General features: G+C 27.5%; 1 protein-coding gene across 1 annotated transcript; it reads right to left on the bottom strand.

Annotated features, from left to right (window-relative positions):
* Positions 1-4,322: 4,322 nt before the first annotated feature.
* On the bottom strand, positions 4,323-17,955 carry LOC126844399 (uncharacterized). The gene is made up of 20 exons (XM_050582571.1): positions 17,596-17,955; positions 16,479-16,573; positions 15,481-15,677; positions 14,360-14,434; positions 14,105-14,194; positions 13,438-13,524; positions 13,262-13,291; positions 10,891-10,938; positions 9,956-10,051; positions 9,817-9,888; positions 9,194-9,301; positions 8,173-8,325; positions 7,844-7,927; positions 7,598-7,765; positions 6,943-7,215; positions 6,596-6,820; positions 6,277-6,510; positions 5,725-5,829; positions 5,394-5,605; positions 4,323-4,527 (listed from the first exon to the last, which is right to left on the bottom strand). The coding sequence occupies exons 2-20, from the start codon at positions 16,567-16,569 to the stop codon at positions 4,512-4,514; spliced, it is 2,364 nt and encodes a 787-aa protein (XP_050438528.1). The 5' UTR covers positions 16,570-16,573; positions 17,596-17,955; the 3' UTR covers positions 4,323-4,511.
* Between the last annotated feature and the right edge of the window lie 780 nt (positions 17,956-18,735).

The following is an 18,735-nucleotide window of genomic DNA, read 5'->3' as shown; positions in this document are numbered from 1 at the left end:
GGTACATTTACAGTACTAGAGGTTCCCAATATCGTAAAAAAATACTTGTATAATGTATTAAAATAAAATATCTATTATAATTACTATATTATAAAAATATTATTATTTTAAAAAAATTTTCAGCTATAAAATAAATGTTTAAATTAATAGCAAAATATTGTATAGTATAAATTTATGAAGATAAAATCATCTGAACTTAAAGATCTGAGATCATTTAAATTATATTATTTTGCTGTAGGTACTCTGTTGTCAGGTCTATTTTAGAATACCTCTTTGAAGTCCGAATACTAAAACTGGCATTGACTCTATTTCCAGACGTTCAAGACTGTTCCATTTAAAAATTGTAGTTTTCCAGTACCTATTCATTATTGGATACTTTTTTATACACCAATCAGATCCCTAATAAACAGCCCCACCCTTACCAAAATACGCGTCAGATATTTCTTTCATTTATAAGGTAATTAATGGCCGCATTGATGCTCCTTATCCGTTGAATTGTATCCTTTTTAATATCCCTTCTTTTGATAACCGTTATATTATAATGATCTACTATAGCGGCTGAATATTTTCTTGGAAATTATATTTTTTATATTTTAAAGATTAAACCTTAAATATCATACTGTAACGCAGTAACAAAGTACATAGTTTTGATTTTTAAACTTAGTTTGATCATAGACAAACAATTTTAAACGCTTTTTTAAAAACAAAAGTTCTTATAATATAATTTTTTTATAACCAATGTTTAGTTTTAGATTGAAAATATAACTTCAATGTTTAAAAGAGGAAAAAACATTTTTTCACTTAAAATGATAGAAAAATTAAAAAAATAATTTTCCACACACTTTTCACAATTTTTTTTTCAAAATAAACGAAAAGTAAATTTAAAAACAGTCAAATGGTGGCTTGAAGGAGTGAAGAAGGGGAGTGGAAGAAGGAGGTGAAAGAGGCAAATCGGTTTATTTTTTTAATCCACGAAAACTAAATTTATACTCTACATTTCTGGTTTTATCAGAAACATTTAATTTTGTTTTAGAGTGGGGTGTAGCAGAATTATCATTTTAAAACTTTAAGCTATATTATTATTTCCTATTATGATATTATAAGATTAAGAGATATAGGTAGGTGGATTACACTTTTTCATATTAACAATGCAGACTGTACAGAACAAAGCCCCCTCATGTTTTTAATTTTGGTAATGTTTTGAGCCCACTCTAATGTGAAACCCTAGTTCAGTCTATGAGGAAATCAATGCTATTATGTCCTATAAGGTATTGAAAATTGATTAAGGGGTGGGAGGTTGTATAATATTTGGACTTTGCTTCACTTAAATTTAAAAATATGACTTCGCCACTGTCCCGAAATAAATATGAAATATCAAAGTCGTCTTTTGTTGCATTAGTTATAATAATGGTAAAAATGATTTTAGCTTCATGGAAAGTTTTGTCGAACAATTTCCTTTAATTTACTCCTTGTAGTGTAAGTGGTGTGGCGAAAGTTGTGCCCTTTTACACAAAACAAAATTGACATTTCACTTGATCTATTTCGCACATTTTTAAAAATTGCAGGTATTGGACTTAACACTAAACGCATTAGATAATAATATTATACTTAAAATAGATATAAAATTGGCAGTGCCACTAGTCGACGTTGTGCAAATATCTTTATCAATGATGTAGCGCCATGGCCGAACCCTGCTGGCTGCTGGAAACCACTCGGTTAAGAGTGTAATGTACTTCAATGTTCAATAGTTTAGAGGTAGAAGTATAAGTACCAAAACATTGTGCACTTGAGATTTGAATACTAATATCATAAACGTAATCTTACGATTTTTGAACCAAACGGCAGCTCGTCTTAATTGTTATTTTTGTAGCGGATTATCGGATGTGTCACCGTTGTTTATTTATTTATTTTTTCTAACAAGTCACACGCGTCCGTTACCGGTGAAGTGTTATGATAATGTGTCAAAACGAGGGAGAAAAAAATAATAATATGTTTCGCGTCATGTTCTACGACCGTCAACACTCACTCGGTCCTTATTGATATTTCCTGCTTCGGTGTATATGTCGACCCACAGGGTGTCTGTAATGTGTGAATATATGTAAGTATAAAATATGTGTAATGTATGTAAAGTGTGTATAATTTGTCAAGACAGCGCGACACTACACCCTGTACAGCGAACCGACGGCCGTCATAGTAATATTGTAAAGCGCCTACACGAGGCACAGACACACGGCCAGACAGACAATCAATCGACGCTTCTTCGGAATCGGACGGGTATGCGACAAGTCCTATTATTATTATTATTATTATTATTATTACTGTACAAACATTAAACACTAAAAAGCTGACGTCTGCGTCACTATTCCAACAGTGTGTGTTGAAGGCGCACAGCCAAATATTATGGACAATAATAAAATTAATATGGCACAAAGTAATCGTAATAATAATAGATTGAAAGAGTACCTAACTCGTTTTAATAATATATTAAAATTCACTGGCATATCTATAGAATTTGCTTTGGAGAGCTACCCAATGATATTCAAAATGTATCATTACAACAATTTTTTCTTATGACCAAATATTTTTATTCTTTACATTCCTAATATTGTATTTTGGGATAGCCCCGTATATTTATATAAAAAAAATAAATATTACCTATATATTCATGTAGACAAGTACAGCCGTACAGGGTTACCAATTTAGGGTGATCAACTAATTTTGGGATTTTATTTTACTTTACACAATTATACGATATATAATCATTATAACTTGGTCAAAATTATAATTTACAACAAAAATTATAATAGAGATACAATTTTTTTAAGCTTTTAAATTAAAAAATTCTACAAAACCAGTTTTGAAAAAAAAATTTTAAAAGCGAGGTACCTAGGTAAGGCAAGCGTGTCCTTAGAGGCGTATACAAAAATAATACTACCCCAACCGTCTAGGCATTTAAACTTAAATAGTTACTATTTCATGTTATATTTTTCAACAAGGTTCATCAATCAGTCAAAATGATCGGTAATGCTGTGAATCATTCTAAATTAAAAAACCAATAGATATGTTACCGTTTATGCTTTAAAAACAGTACTCTAGATAATAGCAAAACAATTAGGTAAGTATGGCATTTGTTTTATTATCAAACAACATTAAAAATATATTAAAAGAAAAACAACAAAATTGTACCTAGTTATTTATTTTTGTTATTTTCTGAGTAAATGAGTGGATTGTTTTAATTAGGTTTGATCACTTTGAATGTATATAATATTCAATTTACAATTTAAATTTAAAATTGATCAGTAAATCGCATTTAAATATGCCCCATTCGTTTACAACATATTACTCCATTTGACCCAGAACCCTACATTTAATATAACGGCAGTAGGTAGGTATAATATTATGTATTTATGAATTATTATGATATTATAACATACCTCGGAAATTTAGTAGAAGAATAAGGTAATTGACTCGATCGCAGGACCCAGCTCCTCTTCGGATTCGCGTTTGTTAACAGTAATAATAGAAAACAAAATAATATTATTGATAAATAGGTCACCTGCTAAATACAAGTTACACACCGTGTACAACGTAAAGATATCTATTTTTGTCGAAATCAAATTCAATGTTCAAACATTTGAAAATATAATGGAAAAAATAACGGCCATAGCCATTTTGCTATACCGTCAGTAGTTATATAGCTATAGCGAGTCGCTAGTATACGTTGTACAATTTTAATGCGGTTAGCCAATGAACTTTTAACCGAGTGACTGGTCAAAGCGGTTTACCGCTTTAGGTTTTTGGTTACCAAACAGCCTTTAACAGCTGTTATAACAAAAACTTTTACCAGCCAGTCGTGACAGATGTTAAAATAAGGATTTAGCACAATGTTTTATTACAAGTCTGGGAAAAATATATTCTGTCCGTTTATTTTTAGTCTTCTTTTCTTTTCTCTATATAGAATTATTTTAAGGTAAGTGACGAATTTTTAAAAAAATTAAATTTTGGTCTAAGTTATTAAATACCTAAGTTAAGAGTGAACAGTGTTACAACATGTCGTCACACTGTTTAATTTTTAAGTGTAAACCGTTAGGCCCTGGGTCAAAAGGGGAGGACCAAGCTAAGATATTCTATAGAAAATTCATCATAGAACTATACTAACAATAAAACCATTAATAGTAGTGACTGACAAATAAAAATGCGTATACTTGCGTACATACTTCCATATAAATTTAAAAAAAAAACAGCTAAGTATATTATTCCTGATATATAATTTAATAATAGTTTTAATACATAATATCAACTTCTTCATAACAATTCATAAAAAAACAATTGTTTAATACTAATAACTAATAAGTCATATGTAACACATATATATTTTTGAATTATTAAACAAATATTGGATACTTTTCTAGCAGCTAAATTGCTTTATTCTAAAAAAAAAAACTAATCAATTTTTGTTGTGTGCAGTCTTATTGTGGGTATATATTTAATCCACCCTTCATAATTTATAATTATAGATTTTTGAGTCTGAAAAAAATAAACAATAATTTAATATAATTATAATATTGAATAAGTTTATATTATATAATTGAATAAATACACTGTACTACTACATAATACACTAATACAGAATTCTATATGGTTTTTCCAATTCACAGGGAGGGGAGGGGGAGGGTTTTTGAAGGTAATGACATAGAAATGTTACTAGTGTCTAGCGTTTGCTAAGCTCAATTTCTAGACATGAAGTTCTAAAACTATGATCAATATAATAAAAAGTATTCATTCCTTCTAGGAACGTAGTGAACATTTTTTTTTGGTAAATTAAAGCTATATCAATAGTACTATATCTAAATAATGCTCCATACAAATTGAAAAATATGTAATTTTTTTGGATGTTTTTATCAATTTTTAAAAGGAAGGGATGAAGTTTTAAAATTTGTTGACCAAGAAAGTACCTAAAAGGTATGATTTCTATAAATTTGCAAAATACAAAAAAAAAATGCGAAAAGTGTGAAAAATGTGAAAAGTTGAGATTACATTGCATAAAAACTTAATGGAAAAAAAAAATGAACTATTAATTTAATCCAGTGAGAAATTGAGTGGTTCACGGTTAGTTGATCACCCTGTATGTATAATTAATGTAAATGTATCAAAGAAAGCTATGCACTACAGATCCAACGAGAGCTGCATGGTAGTTAAGAGAATTTTTTAAATAACATTATAGAAATAAATAATTGTTTGGACGATCGACCGGCTATGGCAAGTCTTACGTTTATAGAAAAAATTGATATCACATAATACAAAAACAATATGAAAGAAAAAAATCTTAATTTCTTATTAAACCCTATGAGATATTAAGTGGATTATGATAAAAAAAATCATTCTGGATGTACCTTTTATATAAAACCATATTTATAAATGTACTGGGATACATTTCGCTGTACAACTGAACGCTGGGCGTTTTATACTTCTCGTTATAACAAATATTCATTACAGACACATTTGAATCATTGCTTTTGTTTTTATGTATTATCTCATAAAACGTTTGTTCAGTTTTTGAAGTGACACTGCGAGGGTCGAATAACTGCAAAATAATTTTTATTGCCTGAAATAAAAAAAAGTGCTTTAAACTAACATTATATATTATGTACATTTTTTGCACACTTTATTTATTGATTGTAATTAATAATTTTACATTTTCTTAACATTAATAATATCTGTTACCTGATGAGGCATTCGAGCAATTAGCGAATCAATGCTTTTTAAATCAATCAGATCATAAACTTGTACGATTTCATGAACACCATAATCCACAAAAAATACTTTTACCTATGACAAGAAGAAAAAGCATTACTATAATAATATTCTTAGGGAAAAATATTTTTTAAGTCGGAATTCGAATAAAATACACACACAATAAGCACACTACAATAGTTGTTTTTGTGATGGAGGGGGAGAAGAAAAAGACAAATAAAAAAAAGTTTCAACAGACCCCTTCTCTAGCCATAAGACAAAATATTCAAGTTAAATATTAAAAAAAAAAAAAAACTACAATATATTTGTTAATTCCCCAAAAATTGTGTCACTACGACATTCGGCTAGGGATAATCTTTTTTTAAGGGTGGACGGCTCTCTAAACGAAGAGACAAGCCATTCTCCTATATGGCATTACAGAAACCAGCAATATGATGCCCCAAAAATTCTACCAAAAAGGCTAATGCTACCCAAATTAAAAATATTTTATTTGTAATCGCCAAAAAAACATTTTATACATACTTTTGTTTCGTCAACAAAATGGATAACTTTAACACGACCTTTTGTGTTGTTGTACGCAGCTAAGTATATATGTCTGTAGTCAATTTCTCTCTTATGTTTGATAACAGGTGAAGAAAAGGCAACGTTTGAAAATAATTTTTCAAAAAATTCTACCAACTGATTGTCTTTTAGTCGAATATACCAAAAACCATCCACAATTGACAATATTTTGGCTTCAATAGAGTTGTCATTCAACTGTAAACAAAAATTAAAGTACCGTTTGTGTTAACGTTTTCTTTTTTTTTTAGTTGTAGAAATACTGTTTTCTCTTTCTACTTACCGAAGGATCTAACTTAGGAGTGCATTTTTCTAAAAATTTGTTTACCAAAACTTCAGTCATGTTGGCCATAGTATCAACATCAAACAAATTTATGGTGGGCGGACTTGATAATGTTTTATCTGGTGAAATTGTGAATGTTTTGCCGACTAAATCGTCAATTAAAATATCTTTAAACACTTGAAAATCACCAATCCACTTCAATTTGCTTAATGAAAATTCAATAGCCTATTATAATAAGATATAAGTATCACTGTCATTATAATTATACATTATTGTAAACATAATATTTACATACTTGAAATGAAATAATTACATTAACTAATGAGCATAAAATAAACTGAGAGAACCTGAGATTTGGTTTGATAAAATTCTGGATTCAGATGATAAAGCTGACTTTTGCACACATTTTTATAGTTTCCTGTATCAATTTGGAATATTTTGACAGTATCCTCATCACAATTTGTACAATATCCAACGCTTTTTACTGTTACCCTGTGCCATTTTTCATTGTGACAAAGAGCATAGTAGTTTCCCACTTTGGGATCACCTTTTATTGGTTTTTGATTAAATGTATTTGACATAAAATTGCTAAAATCGTTTTGCATTTTTATGAAGTCTTCCTAAAAAATATACATTTTAAACAATCAAAAAGAACTCTAGAATGTCTCAACACCCTTCAAATTTCAAAACAACCGGACTAACTATGCATAAATTGTACCCACTTATAACTACGCTACATTGTATTTTATTTTAATTCTAAATAATTAAAAAAAAGAGACAACTCTTATGAAAAAGTTGTCGAGCTACACTTATTGAAAGGTGGAATTTTATTAAGTATTAGATAACACTTCTGTTGACAATTAATTCTGTTAATACTTAAGTTGTAATATCCAAGTCGTAAGAAGTTTCGAGTTTCAATTTACAATGTAGCTGGTCAAATAATATTTTGTACTAAAAAACGGTCGAATTATAGTAACTTATAGTACTTAAGTTATAACTTACTACGTTTGACACCACTACCCACATACTAGAAGAACTATGCACTGAAACTACAACACCATTTTGTTTATGTTCAAGTGTTTGCTGAACGATTTTATCGTCGTGATATATAAATGTATTTACTTGATCATCATCTTTGGTGTTACTTGGGGTTAAACATTTTTTAATTGCCTTAAACAGCATTTAAAACCATTAATAATACAAACTTAGTTTAATTGTATTAAAACAATTATAATATTATTAATTCACCTGTACATTTAAAGATTGATCAGTGGTCAGCTCCGCTTTAATATTTCCTTCATCTGGTTGTAATTTAGACACGTAATAATGTGACTACAAATAATATAAACATATAATATTATTAAATTTAAATAATAGATAAGTAATTACAATTTAAGGTAAAAAAGACGACAATACAGGCCAGGACAATTACAGATCTGTAGGTATTTTAAGACAAGTGTACTATCATGAAAAAACCCACTTTGATTGGAAACTGAATCAAAGTCAAGTATACAAACAAGTACATGTACTACACTAGACAAGTTTAGATAATAGATTAAAACTCTAATCAATATTACTTTTAACATTTTGTTTAAAACACTTAAACGCTCAGTGAAACTCTTTGGGTTTTTGGAAATCTTAACAATAGGCTTGTGTACATAAAATGTTAGATCAGAGACTTCAGAGTTTTCTTCTAGTGTTACTTCGGTTTTACCAATGTGTTGATTCGCCTTAAAAAGAAAAATTATGGTTATAAGATGACTAATTTTTATAATATTGAAATTTAAAAAAAAAAACTGTTTAAAAGCAACAAATAAATTATTCAATTGGGCTTATAAAGTATAATATTACAATTTTGTTAAACACATAGACATTAAAAAAAGTTGAGAGAAAATAAATTATTGTAAAATATATTTTCTATTATTTTTTGGACATAAGCCAAAGGTTCTTGCGTGTTTTTTAAGATTTAAGGGTTTTAGGTGTTTTATTGAAAAACACATAAGTTATCTTTTAAACATTTTTTTTAAATTATGACACATGTTAAAAAAAGTTATTAATACTTTTTAATTATCATCTTAAGATTTGTATTTTAATGATTACAATATTTTATGTTGATTTTCACTATAATAATTTACCTCATTATTCGGTTAAAAAAACAAAATGTTTAATAGTTTTAAAAATGATCAATAAAAAAGAGTATTTACTTACGAGTGAAAAATACAATTTTTTAAAATCAAAGATTAATATAAGGACCCTTATTGACCCTTAAAAATATTATTGAAATTTAACCATATTAGAATCAATTTTAGTGTTATACTTGACAATTTAAAAATTAACAAAAAATGGTTGGCAGAAATGAGTTCTTTATTTAATGACATAGGTCTTATATGTTCAAATTTAAATAGAATTAAAAATATTGATTTATTAATTTTTAAAGACTTGATCATAATATTATAATAGATGATAATAAAACAGATAAATAAAACAACTTTAAAAAATAAATATTAAGGTTGTGATATTTTTAAAAACGATGAATATTATAACTAGGTAATATATTTATTAATTTAATATAAATATAAGTTTTTATCATATACTCACATTAAAAGTTGTCATACTTTCTTCTTTCTTCAAAAATTTTTGTAATCGGTTTTGTGCTGGTTGGGAATTAATAGAAGACTTTCTTAATGTAGTACTTGATTGGGGTGCCTGAAAAATAAAAATATAATCTATTGTTATAATTAAATTCTGAATGACGCAACAAGTTGTCACAGTAAAATTTTATTTATTTCCATATTAAATATCTATTAATGAAGTTCCACTACCACTAATCAATTTTCTTATATTAAATCATAAATTAAATATTAGATTGTTAGATAACAAAATTTCTTAAATACTCATAGAGCACTTACACGATGTGTTAAGCTTTATTTTTTATATTAAAAATCAATTATTCTAAAATCAACATTACATGCCCATTTTCTAACAATAAATCACGTTGAATACACAAATTAAATTAAATTAAAAGGGTATTTGAGAAAGGTGACTTGGAACAAATACATAAAACAAATGTTATAGAATAATTGAGTACACCGCTTATAATTGTAAATAATAGTAAATGTTAATAAAAACTGTTAATGATTTTATTATGGTAAAACAAAAAGGTTAGTACAGGACAGAAGTGAAACCATAACAAAAATAAGAAGTATAAATTGAGAACCTACATTACGAAGTTTGCGACGAGCTTTCTTTGAGACCTTTAAAGCATTACTTTTCTTTCCAAAAATAACTTTGTTCTGTAATAAAATATTAACTTAAACAGTATAAAATAAGTATTTGGTAAATATTAAGTTAAAAACGTACGTCTTTAACAACATGTTGTTTTTCAACAGCAATGGTAACTTTACTTTCAGTTAGCAACGTCTCACTGACCTTAGCTTGTACAGTTTTAATAATCACCTAAAATAAATAACAAAACATTAAACAAATTTACGAAATACAGAACTACAATATATTGATGCATTAGTTGAAAATTGTAAAAAAAAAATACATTGTTGTCAACTTAATATTCATCACAAAAAAATTTGAATAGGTCTTAAATTATTATTCACCTAAAATGTTTTAACTATATTACAGAAGACAGCTCAACATTTTAAACTGATAACTTTTTTTTTTAAATTTTGAGTGGTTGCAGTTTTGAACTCGAGTTAGGTAATATATACATATTAGGTCATTTTTTATTTATTATATATAGAAAGAATAAGTGGCCAAGTGGGTGAAACGTCGGTGTGTTTGGCATTCACTGTTACTGATTCGATACTTGATCAGGGACGCTTCATTTGCCAGGCGAGAAATTGCATGGTAAGAATGTTGCAACATTCCCTCTTTGGTGACTGACCAATGACCCATCCCGTATAGTGAATCCGTCAGAAACCTCCTCCCTAAGGGAAGCACTGATAGCCCTGCATGGACTACTGCTGATTCTGATATAATATAAATATTTATTGAAATGTAGCTTATGCGGCTCATTAAGCGCTACCAACGTATCCTGCTAGGAGGTTTTGTAATGGATATGCTAACCGCCATGGATCAATAGTGCACCGCCAGAAGATTGGTTTCTTTTTACTGGACCGTTTCTCGTCAGCAAATACAGCCACTCAAGGCAGAATGTCAAAACACTGACAGTGAACATGAAAACACTGCGTAATGACGAACCCCAATCAGCCACTTGTTCTTCTCTTATATTTCAGTTATTTGATTGACTTAATTAGTAGTTATTAATTAATAAATATACTTACATTATCTACATTTTTACTTGTATCTATAGTTTTACTAGTTGTCAGTTTCTATAAAAATAAATCATACATAATATAAGAAAAAAATCCATAATATTTAATAATCAATTTTAAATCTTACAAAACTGTTTATAGCAAACATTGAACAAAACAATTCCTTAGGAAATTCATTATTTGTAGGAACTAACATTTCAGTATGTGCAAATTGATTAAAAATTAGAGAACCGAGACAACTAAATTTTAACATGAACATTTTTAAAAAAGTTACTAGAAACCGAAATGTAGGACAGTTTTACATATTTTCAAAGTTTGACAACTTAGGTCAAAATTGTTTTAATATGTACTTTTACAGTAACAGAGCGCCTTAAACAGTCCTATAATTTCATGAATAATTTAATTTTTACTACTTTCAAGCAAGAGCTGGATGGAGGCCAATAGGCGGATATCAACTTGGTTGTTTCTAATTTAGGTTATATGTCATAAAATAATGTAGAATATAATTTTAATTAATTTTATGGCCCACCATTTGATTTACCTACAAGCCCTGTCAAACCGTCCTTCACAATTGGGAAGCACTGAGTGTAGTTATCACATTGTTTACCTATGATCATAGGCGGACTTAGGGGTTGATTTTTGGGGGGCTTTAGTCCCAGACAATATTTAGACACTGATGTAGCCTACAAAATCTTTATTTTTCGTAAATTTTCCGCTTTAAGTATGTGTGGCATGTATATGCAATATTTTGTTATATTTTTTATTGATGCAATATGTATAATATTATAATCGAAGTTGTTTATCAACTGATAACAAAATTATTACTATATAGTATATACTATAAATATACTGTTAATTTATATTTTACACTTGCTGACTACTTTTATTATAGTTTGAGTATGTTTATATACAAAAAATATTTGCCCCCCTCAGGCTCTAAGGCCCCTCAGGCCCAAAGCCTCTACTGTAGAAGTGTTTATAATTAATTTTTTTAAATTTTTTTCTAACTATAAATCGAATTAATTTTCTAATAGCTTAATCAAAAATTTGCCTTTTAACGCCTATACATCATTTTTTCTATTTATTTTAGCTAAAAAATGTCCAAAAAAATATAAAGTTTAGTTTAATGTTCTCGATGAGGTGATAGAAGGCTAGAATACTATTATTTCCATTCACATACTTCGTCTATAATTTAAAAAGCGTATTATACAAAAATGATTTATTCCATAACAAACCAGTTTTCAGTTTTCACTAGGTACATTATTGTTCTATACTTAATGGATGAATTAAATATTTAGGTTAAAATTTGACTTCTAAAAGTTATCTTCAACATTTATCCTTTAAAATAATACCTACTGTAAAATTGTTTTGTTTAAAACAACTACAGTAATTATAATTCAACTTACGAATATAACTTGCTTCACTTGCCAAAACAAACCGAAATATTTTTGATGTATTAAAAACACTATCTGCACTATTTGTCAGTAAAATAGGCAATGAATTGGTTATATTTTTTAGCATGGCATAAACCTATAGAAAAGAGATATACCCCAAAATGTTTTAACATGAAAAAAAAATAAAAAACATTTCATTTTACCGCGGGTTTTTAACTATTTTTATAATATCTGCGATAAGTTTGTTTTATTATTAATATATATATATACCTACAGCAATCTCTTTTATCGTTAAATTTTTTTTTTCATTATAAGACTACTAATACAATGTTTATACTTAGCTGTGAAAAAATAGTCTAAAATGACAAAAAAACCCTTCACCCCACATTCCCAATAGGTCTTGCCGCCAGACGGTTGCAACCAGAATAATATAAAGCATCAGAAGTTGCCTTGTGTAAAATGACACCTTAACCACAATCAAACGTTATCCAACTAGTCTAAAAAACCTAAGTATTGAATTATATATTATAAAAAAGGCACATTTGAAAAAAAATACGGTTTTTATACATTTTTAGGTAATAGAAAATTAAATAAGAATTTTACTGAAATAAAAAAAGCCAATTGGGTTTGGGGGGGCTAAATCATATATTGGGGGGGGGGCTAATGCCTCTTTAGCCCACCCCTAAGTCCACCTATGCCTATGATAACAATAATAGGGGCATCCGCCAAAAGTTTATGGTAAGAAAATATTAATGTAGCTCCCCTTTCAGAAAAAATGAATTATAATTGTAACATGATTTGTTTTTTTTTCTTCAAAAAATTGAAAGTAATAAAATATTTCAAAAGTTAATTTTTTTTTTTTTTAATTATTTATAAAGTCATAAAAATAACTTTTTTTAATAGTTAGCACAGATTGTAATGAAATTATACAACACATTATATTAATTTCATTATTAGCAAAGACTGTTCATACATGTTGTACTTACATTTAAATTAGTAGAATGTGTTTCTTGTATCTATAAAAAAAAAATGTAAGTTTAAGATTTTTTTATAATAAATAATTTATACAACCATAAACTAATTTGAGTTTTAAACTTTCAGTTTTATATTAATACTTATTAGACATTATGATAAGGTATTATCAGAAAATAAACGTACTTACGTCAATGTTTTTAGGCCATCTCGGTTTATCCATTGAAGAATAAATTGAATTAGGTTTGTAGATCGTATTTTTAGGGTATGCGGATTGCTAAATAAAAAATATTTATTATTTTTTGTAAACATATTTTTAAATAAAAAAATTAATGTGTTGCAATTGTGAGTCATAAATTATAATGAAAATATTTTTTACTGATGATTTAACATACTGTTTCCCAAGTAAAAAAAAAAGGATGGAATAAAGATTTTTAAGAAAATCCTATATAATATTTATAGCCACAGTCTAGATCTACTCATAATCTAATTTTTAGAATTCAAATCTAAAATTTTGCTGGAAAATGAGAAATAAAGAAATAGTTTTCATCCCTTATAGGGGCATGGGTTTTTGATATATGTTTAATTTGTCAAGGTATATTGATAGAACTATATCTAAGAATATTCCACACAAATTTTAAACTAATTAAAATAAAGAAATCGCTTCAGCGGTTTTAAAGATATCGTGGGTACACACATACAAAAAAAAAAACCCCCCACTATTAAAATTAACAATTTTACTGTTCATATACGTTATTCTTTATACTCTTTTCTTTTTTTTTTTGTTAAAATACTAAAATATTAGTTAGCAAATGCTATAAATCTGAAAAATACTATTTACAACATTATATACTCACATTATAATTACTTGTTTTATTACTACTTATTGCAGAATAAGAATACATAGGAGCAGGTTTATTGAAAGTCCGTTTTGAATAATTTTGTTGCTAAAAAAACACATTTTTAAAATATTATCAAGATTAAGTTAATAAAGTTAATCACATAAAATGTATCTTATAAAATTGTGATAAACGATGATTTATTTTCTAAAACAAAAATATAACTAAGTTAGTTATTATTATTATTATAAATAACTAAATGAATCAACTAACCTTTGGCTGACAAGTCCTATAATTATAATAATTAGGTCTGTTTGAAGTATATGTAGAATATCTTTTTCGTTTGGACTACAAAAAAATAATAAAAAATGACAATTAACTTTTTTTCTTAAAAAAATTAAAAACTGAAGATCGTTTTGTTAGTAAAATAAAGTCAAGTTCTGGTCAAAACTTATTTTTACTCTATATTAAAACTTATTATTGATAACAATATACTTAATATTTTTGTAAATGATTATATCTGTTTTTCACAAAAATAAGAATAAATGTTAATCTTGCTAAAACTGCCAAAGCCCTTGATCATAATGTGTTTTGAGGACATGAAAAGAAGCAACTAATATGTTGAGCAACAGAGAGGTGCCGTTTAGAGAAAAAGGGAGTTTTAGATGATAATTGGTCATACAAGACTAACCCAGAGCTTTTTAATGTTCAAAAAGGACCCACTTACATGTTTAACAAGCAGAGTTAAGGTAACCTCTGTTAACCATTTTCTGACCAAATGCAAGGCTTACACAGAAGAAAGGAACAAATTCATGATAGCAAACCAACCAAATATCTCATACATCTCTGGTACTAGATCAAGATGTCATCATAAGCCTGTTCGCCTTTCTCAGAAGTATGAGACTCAAGCGCAAAATTTACATTTTTTAATAAACTATATTTGTGCTATTATATTGTTATTTGTTATATATATATATATATAATATTCTTAAAATATATATATATGTATATATTATCTAAACTCTAAGCTAACTATGTAACTATGTAAATATCTGTGTTATGCCAATGACCTTTGATGACAAGGCAAAATAGTAATAAAAAAATAAGTAAATAAGAGTGTTAAATGGATGAGTGTGTGTGGGTTAAATAGAATTAAAAATGAAATAAGGGGTAATAATGTTAGAGCGATTAGAGTAGAAGAATTTAAAGGAACAATAAACCAAAAAATCATAAAAAAGGATAAAATGTGGAATAAAGATTAGTCGACTTAAGTTAGAATAATATGAAGAAGAGTATCAAATAGTAAAAAGTAAAAAGAACAATATTTTAAGTTTAATTTATTTAATAATTAAAACTATTATTTATTACTACTATTATATTAGCGGTAGTATTACTTTTTTGGAAGAAGTTTTTTGCTTTCGTATCATTTGTTCTAAATGTGCTGTTTTTCCACTACTTAAGCAACTGACAATGGTGTCATATCCTCTTTTTTCCAGTTTAAACGCTCCGAGAGACTGAATAAATTCGCCAACGGATTTATAACCCAACTTAAGGTATGGTAAACGTTCACCAACAATGTTTTCGTAATCCCCTAAAATATATTATCATATTGATAAATCAAAATGATACCCTATAAATAAAGTACTACAAATATTTTTTATTATTTACTACACTACTAATATCTGTACCTCAGAACCAGACAAAACATAAGTCACGTCATAATACCAACTTTTCAGGGGAGTATATAAACGTTAATTGTCTAGAACATGCACTCAGGAGGAGCTACAATTTTTATAAGTTTTAACACTTAGAAATTATAAAAGGAGATTTTTTAACAGTTGGAATTCCCACCCATGACTTGGTGCAAAATAAGATTCTACATGCAATACTGAAATAACCTAAACATGTTCATTATTTAACTTACATTTGTTCAGTTGTAAGGTACAGATACACAGAATACAAAAATTTAAATACATGTATTATAGAATTCCTTAAAAAAAATTGAGTATACACATATGTGTATACAAGATTATAATTTTTTTTTTGATATTTAACTAAAAATGTTAAATGTTTCAATGTTGCATAAACATTTAATTAACCAATACATGTTTAAGGGTTCTTTAAGCATAATTTAGTGGTCTGTGATAGGTCCATTAAATTTTAATGAACCATTAATCCATTTAATGTATTAATTCTTTATGCAACCTAGTATTAAAATACAAATCAACATGAACAAAAAGCAACATCTAAGTAGAATAGTTTTAAATAATAAAATACAAATTTGAAAAGTTTAAAATAATTATTAGTTAAAAATTTGAATTATTAATTAATATTAAGTAATAGAGCACTGGAATGTAGAAAATAAATTACTTTAAAAAGAAGCTATACTTACTCTCGACCATTTTTAAGTCTACTCCGCCCTTATTAGAAGTAATAGTGGCTTTTAAATTGGTTTTAATTTCATCCAAATCATATTGGTCCATATTTCTGAAAGAAGTAATAAATATACTTTACAGGGAACATATTATGTATTATTTAAAAAATTTTATAATATTAACTTTTATTTTAAGGTTAATCAAATAAAATAATAATCGTACAGATTATAAAATATTGAAATATGAACATAACTTTTGAATATTTTATTAAACTAGATATTGTTAAACTAAAATTTTAGTAACCTGTGTAAAATAATATTAAAAAAAAATGGATTAATCAAATTGTACTACCATGTTTATTTTTGAGTCAACTACGGTAAAAGTTTATCTCACACAAAAAACATACTAAACAGCACATAAAAGCCAACTTTATAAGATTAATCCAAAATATTATTACAAGTGATGGAAAATGTAAGACTTCTGAAATGTATGCAGAAAGTCAGTTTTTAAATATTTAATTTAGTAATTTAAGTAAGTATAGCTGTATCCTAAAAATGTTCTGTATAAATCTATGTTCTATCTAATTCTATGTTTGTATCATCAATACGGGCGCGCGCGTAAGTCAAAATCTGCGAACTTCAAACGTCTGTAACTTCCAAAGTAAGTGCGAGCGGCCCAAAATTTTGTGCAGATTCGTAATCAGCATGCAAAATACTATCGATTTAAAAAAAAAATGGTGTCCGGTAAAGTAGATTTGTTCCAAATTTTCAAATACTAATAAAACATACAAGCTTCATCCAATTTAAAAGAGACCCCTACAGTAGAACTTCAGGCATTTTTGCAAATAATAGAACATATTTTTCAGAATTCCCCTTTTAATTGATTCACTGGTCAGAATAACCAAAGAAGATTTTCTAAGCAATTTTAATAAAAAAATTATAATATCTTATTACAAGTGCAATGCTGATTGATGATACAAACATAGAATTAGGAAGGGGGGTCGTGAGGGGGGTTGTAGTAAAATAACAACTCGTTAATTGCATTACAAACTGAAGAACAACAGAGATTTAAGAATAAGATGAAAGATGAATGCAAATTACATTAATTAAACAATTTAAAACTATGTATAAGTACCTGGATTAAGTCGCTCAAACGCAAGTTTTTAAGTTTAAACCAAACTTTTTCGTGGGTTTAAAGATGGTTGATCAAAACAAAAACGCATTTACTACGCCAACAAAATATTAAAGTAACTTAGAAAAATGGAAATTTTGACTTATTCAACGACAATTAAAAATTAAAAATCGTAGTTCGTGGTCGCACAAAAAGCCGGCTACAAAATAAAAATAAAAAACATACTTCTACTAATAATTCAACAGTTTTAGCTTAAAGTCATAGTAGGTCAAAATAATTGTCAATACGTTTATTTCAATTCTTACTCAACTGTAAATTGTAAAGACTAAAGTGTAAACAGTTAACAGACAATAGTGAATAATGCTGGCCGAGAGCCGTCAACGGAACTTGGCATTAGGCAAAAACTTTCCCTTCCCCTTGCCGGTATGTAACAGTATGACCACTGTGTACCATAATGTACATATTTAGTTCAACTTTTCTGAATGCTGGTCAACCTGTAATCCGTAAGACAACAATATTACAGCTGGCGCGCGCTCTTATCTAAATTTTAAACTCTAAAATTTTGATAATATAATATCATATTATTAATATATACTCAAGTCTTAAACAAGTGTACTATAATAAATAATATTATATTTATTACGATATCGATATGAATTAAATAAAACTCCATACAGGTACAAATAAAAGGTTGATACAAACACGATGTGATGATTCTTTGAAGAAACTAAACGACTAAATCAGCCTAGACTCTCGTTTAAGAGATTTGCTCTCTCAAAAAAAATTTAAGTGTAGAAAATAACGAGTTTTTTTTACTATTAAAACGAATTAAACGTTTTTATTTTTACATGCATATTTTTTCTCGTCGGTTCATTCAGTAGACCTTTAACTATATTGTAATGAGTTTCAATCAATCAATATTATACGATTTCAAGTTTTTTTTTATATTTAAGGTTAACATTTGTTTGTATATAAAAACGATGTACTTAAATACACGAATGTCAAACGAAATAATTATGATCTAGATTGTTTACATCTCGGTACAAGGCTGAAGGGTCATACCAGACTAACCAGAGAGTGAATAATTGTTAAACGCAATAAATTGCTCTCTATTAAGTCATCCGGTTGATACCTTTATCATCT

This window comes from Adelges cooleyi, unplaced genomic scaffold, assembly GCF_023614345.1.
Source record: "Adelges cooleyi isolate 19-005CV unplaced genomic scaffold, UGA_ACOO_1.1 ACOO_flye_CR_arks_rails_tigmint_CR_PRNA_651, whole genome shotgun sequence".
NCBI classification, from domain to species: domain Eukaryota; kingdom Metazoa; phylum Arthropoda; class Insecta; order Hemiptera; family Adelgidae; genus Adelges; species Adelges cooleyi.
The sequence above is the reverse complement of the archived record's forward strand: the minus strand, read 5'-3'. Positions and strand labels throughout refer to the sequence as shown.

Bases quoted from the DNA above. Each gene is read 5' to 3' on its own strand.
- LOC126844399 (XM_050582571.1), bottom strand. From the start codon at position 16,569: ATGGACCAATATGATTTGGATGAAATTAAAACCAATTTAAAAGCCACT. The intron at 6,821-6,942 runs GTTCTCTCAGTT...TTATTATAATAG, and splicing joins TTTATCAAACCAAATCTCAG to GCTATTGAATTTTCATTAAG. The intron at 6,511-6,595 runs GTAAGTAGAAAG...TTTTGTTTACAG, and splicing joins CTCCTAAGTTAGATCCTTCG to TTGAATGACAACTCTATTGA.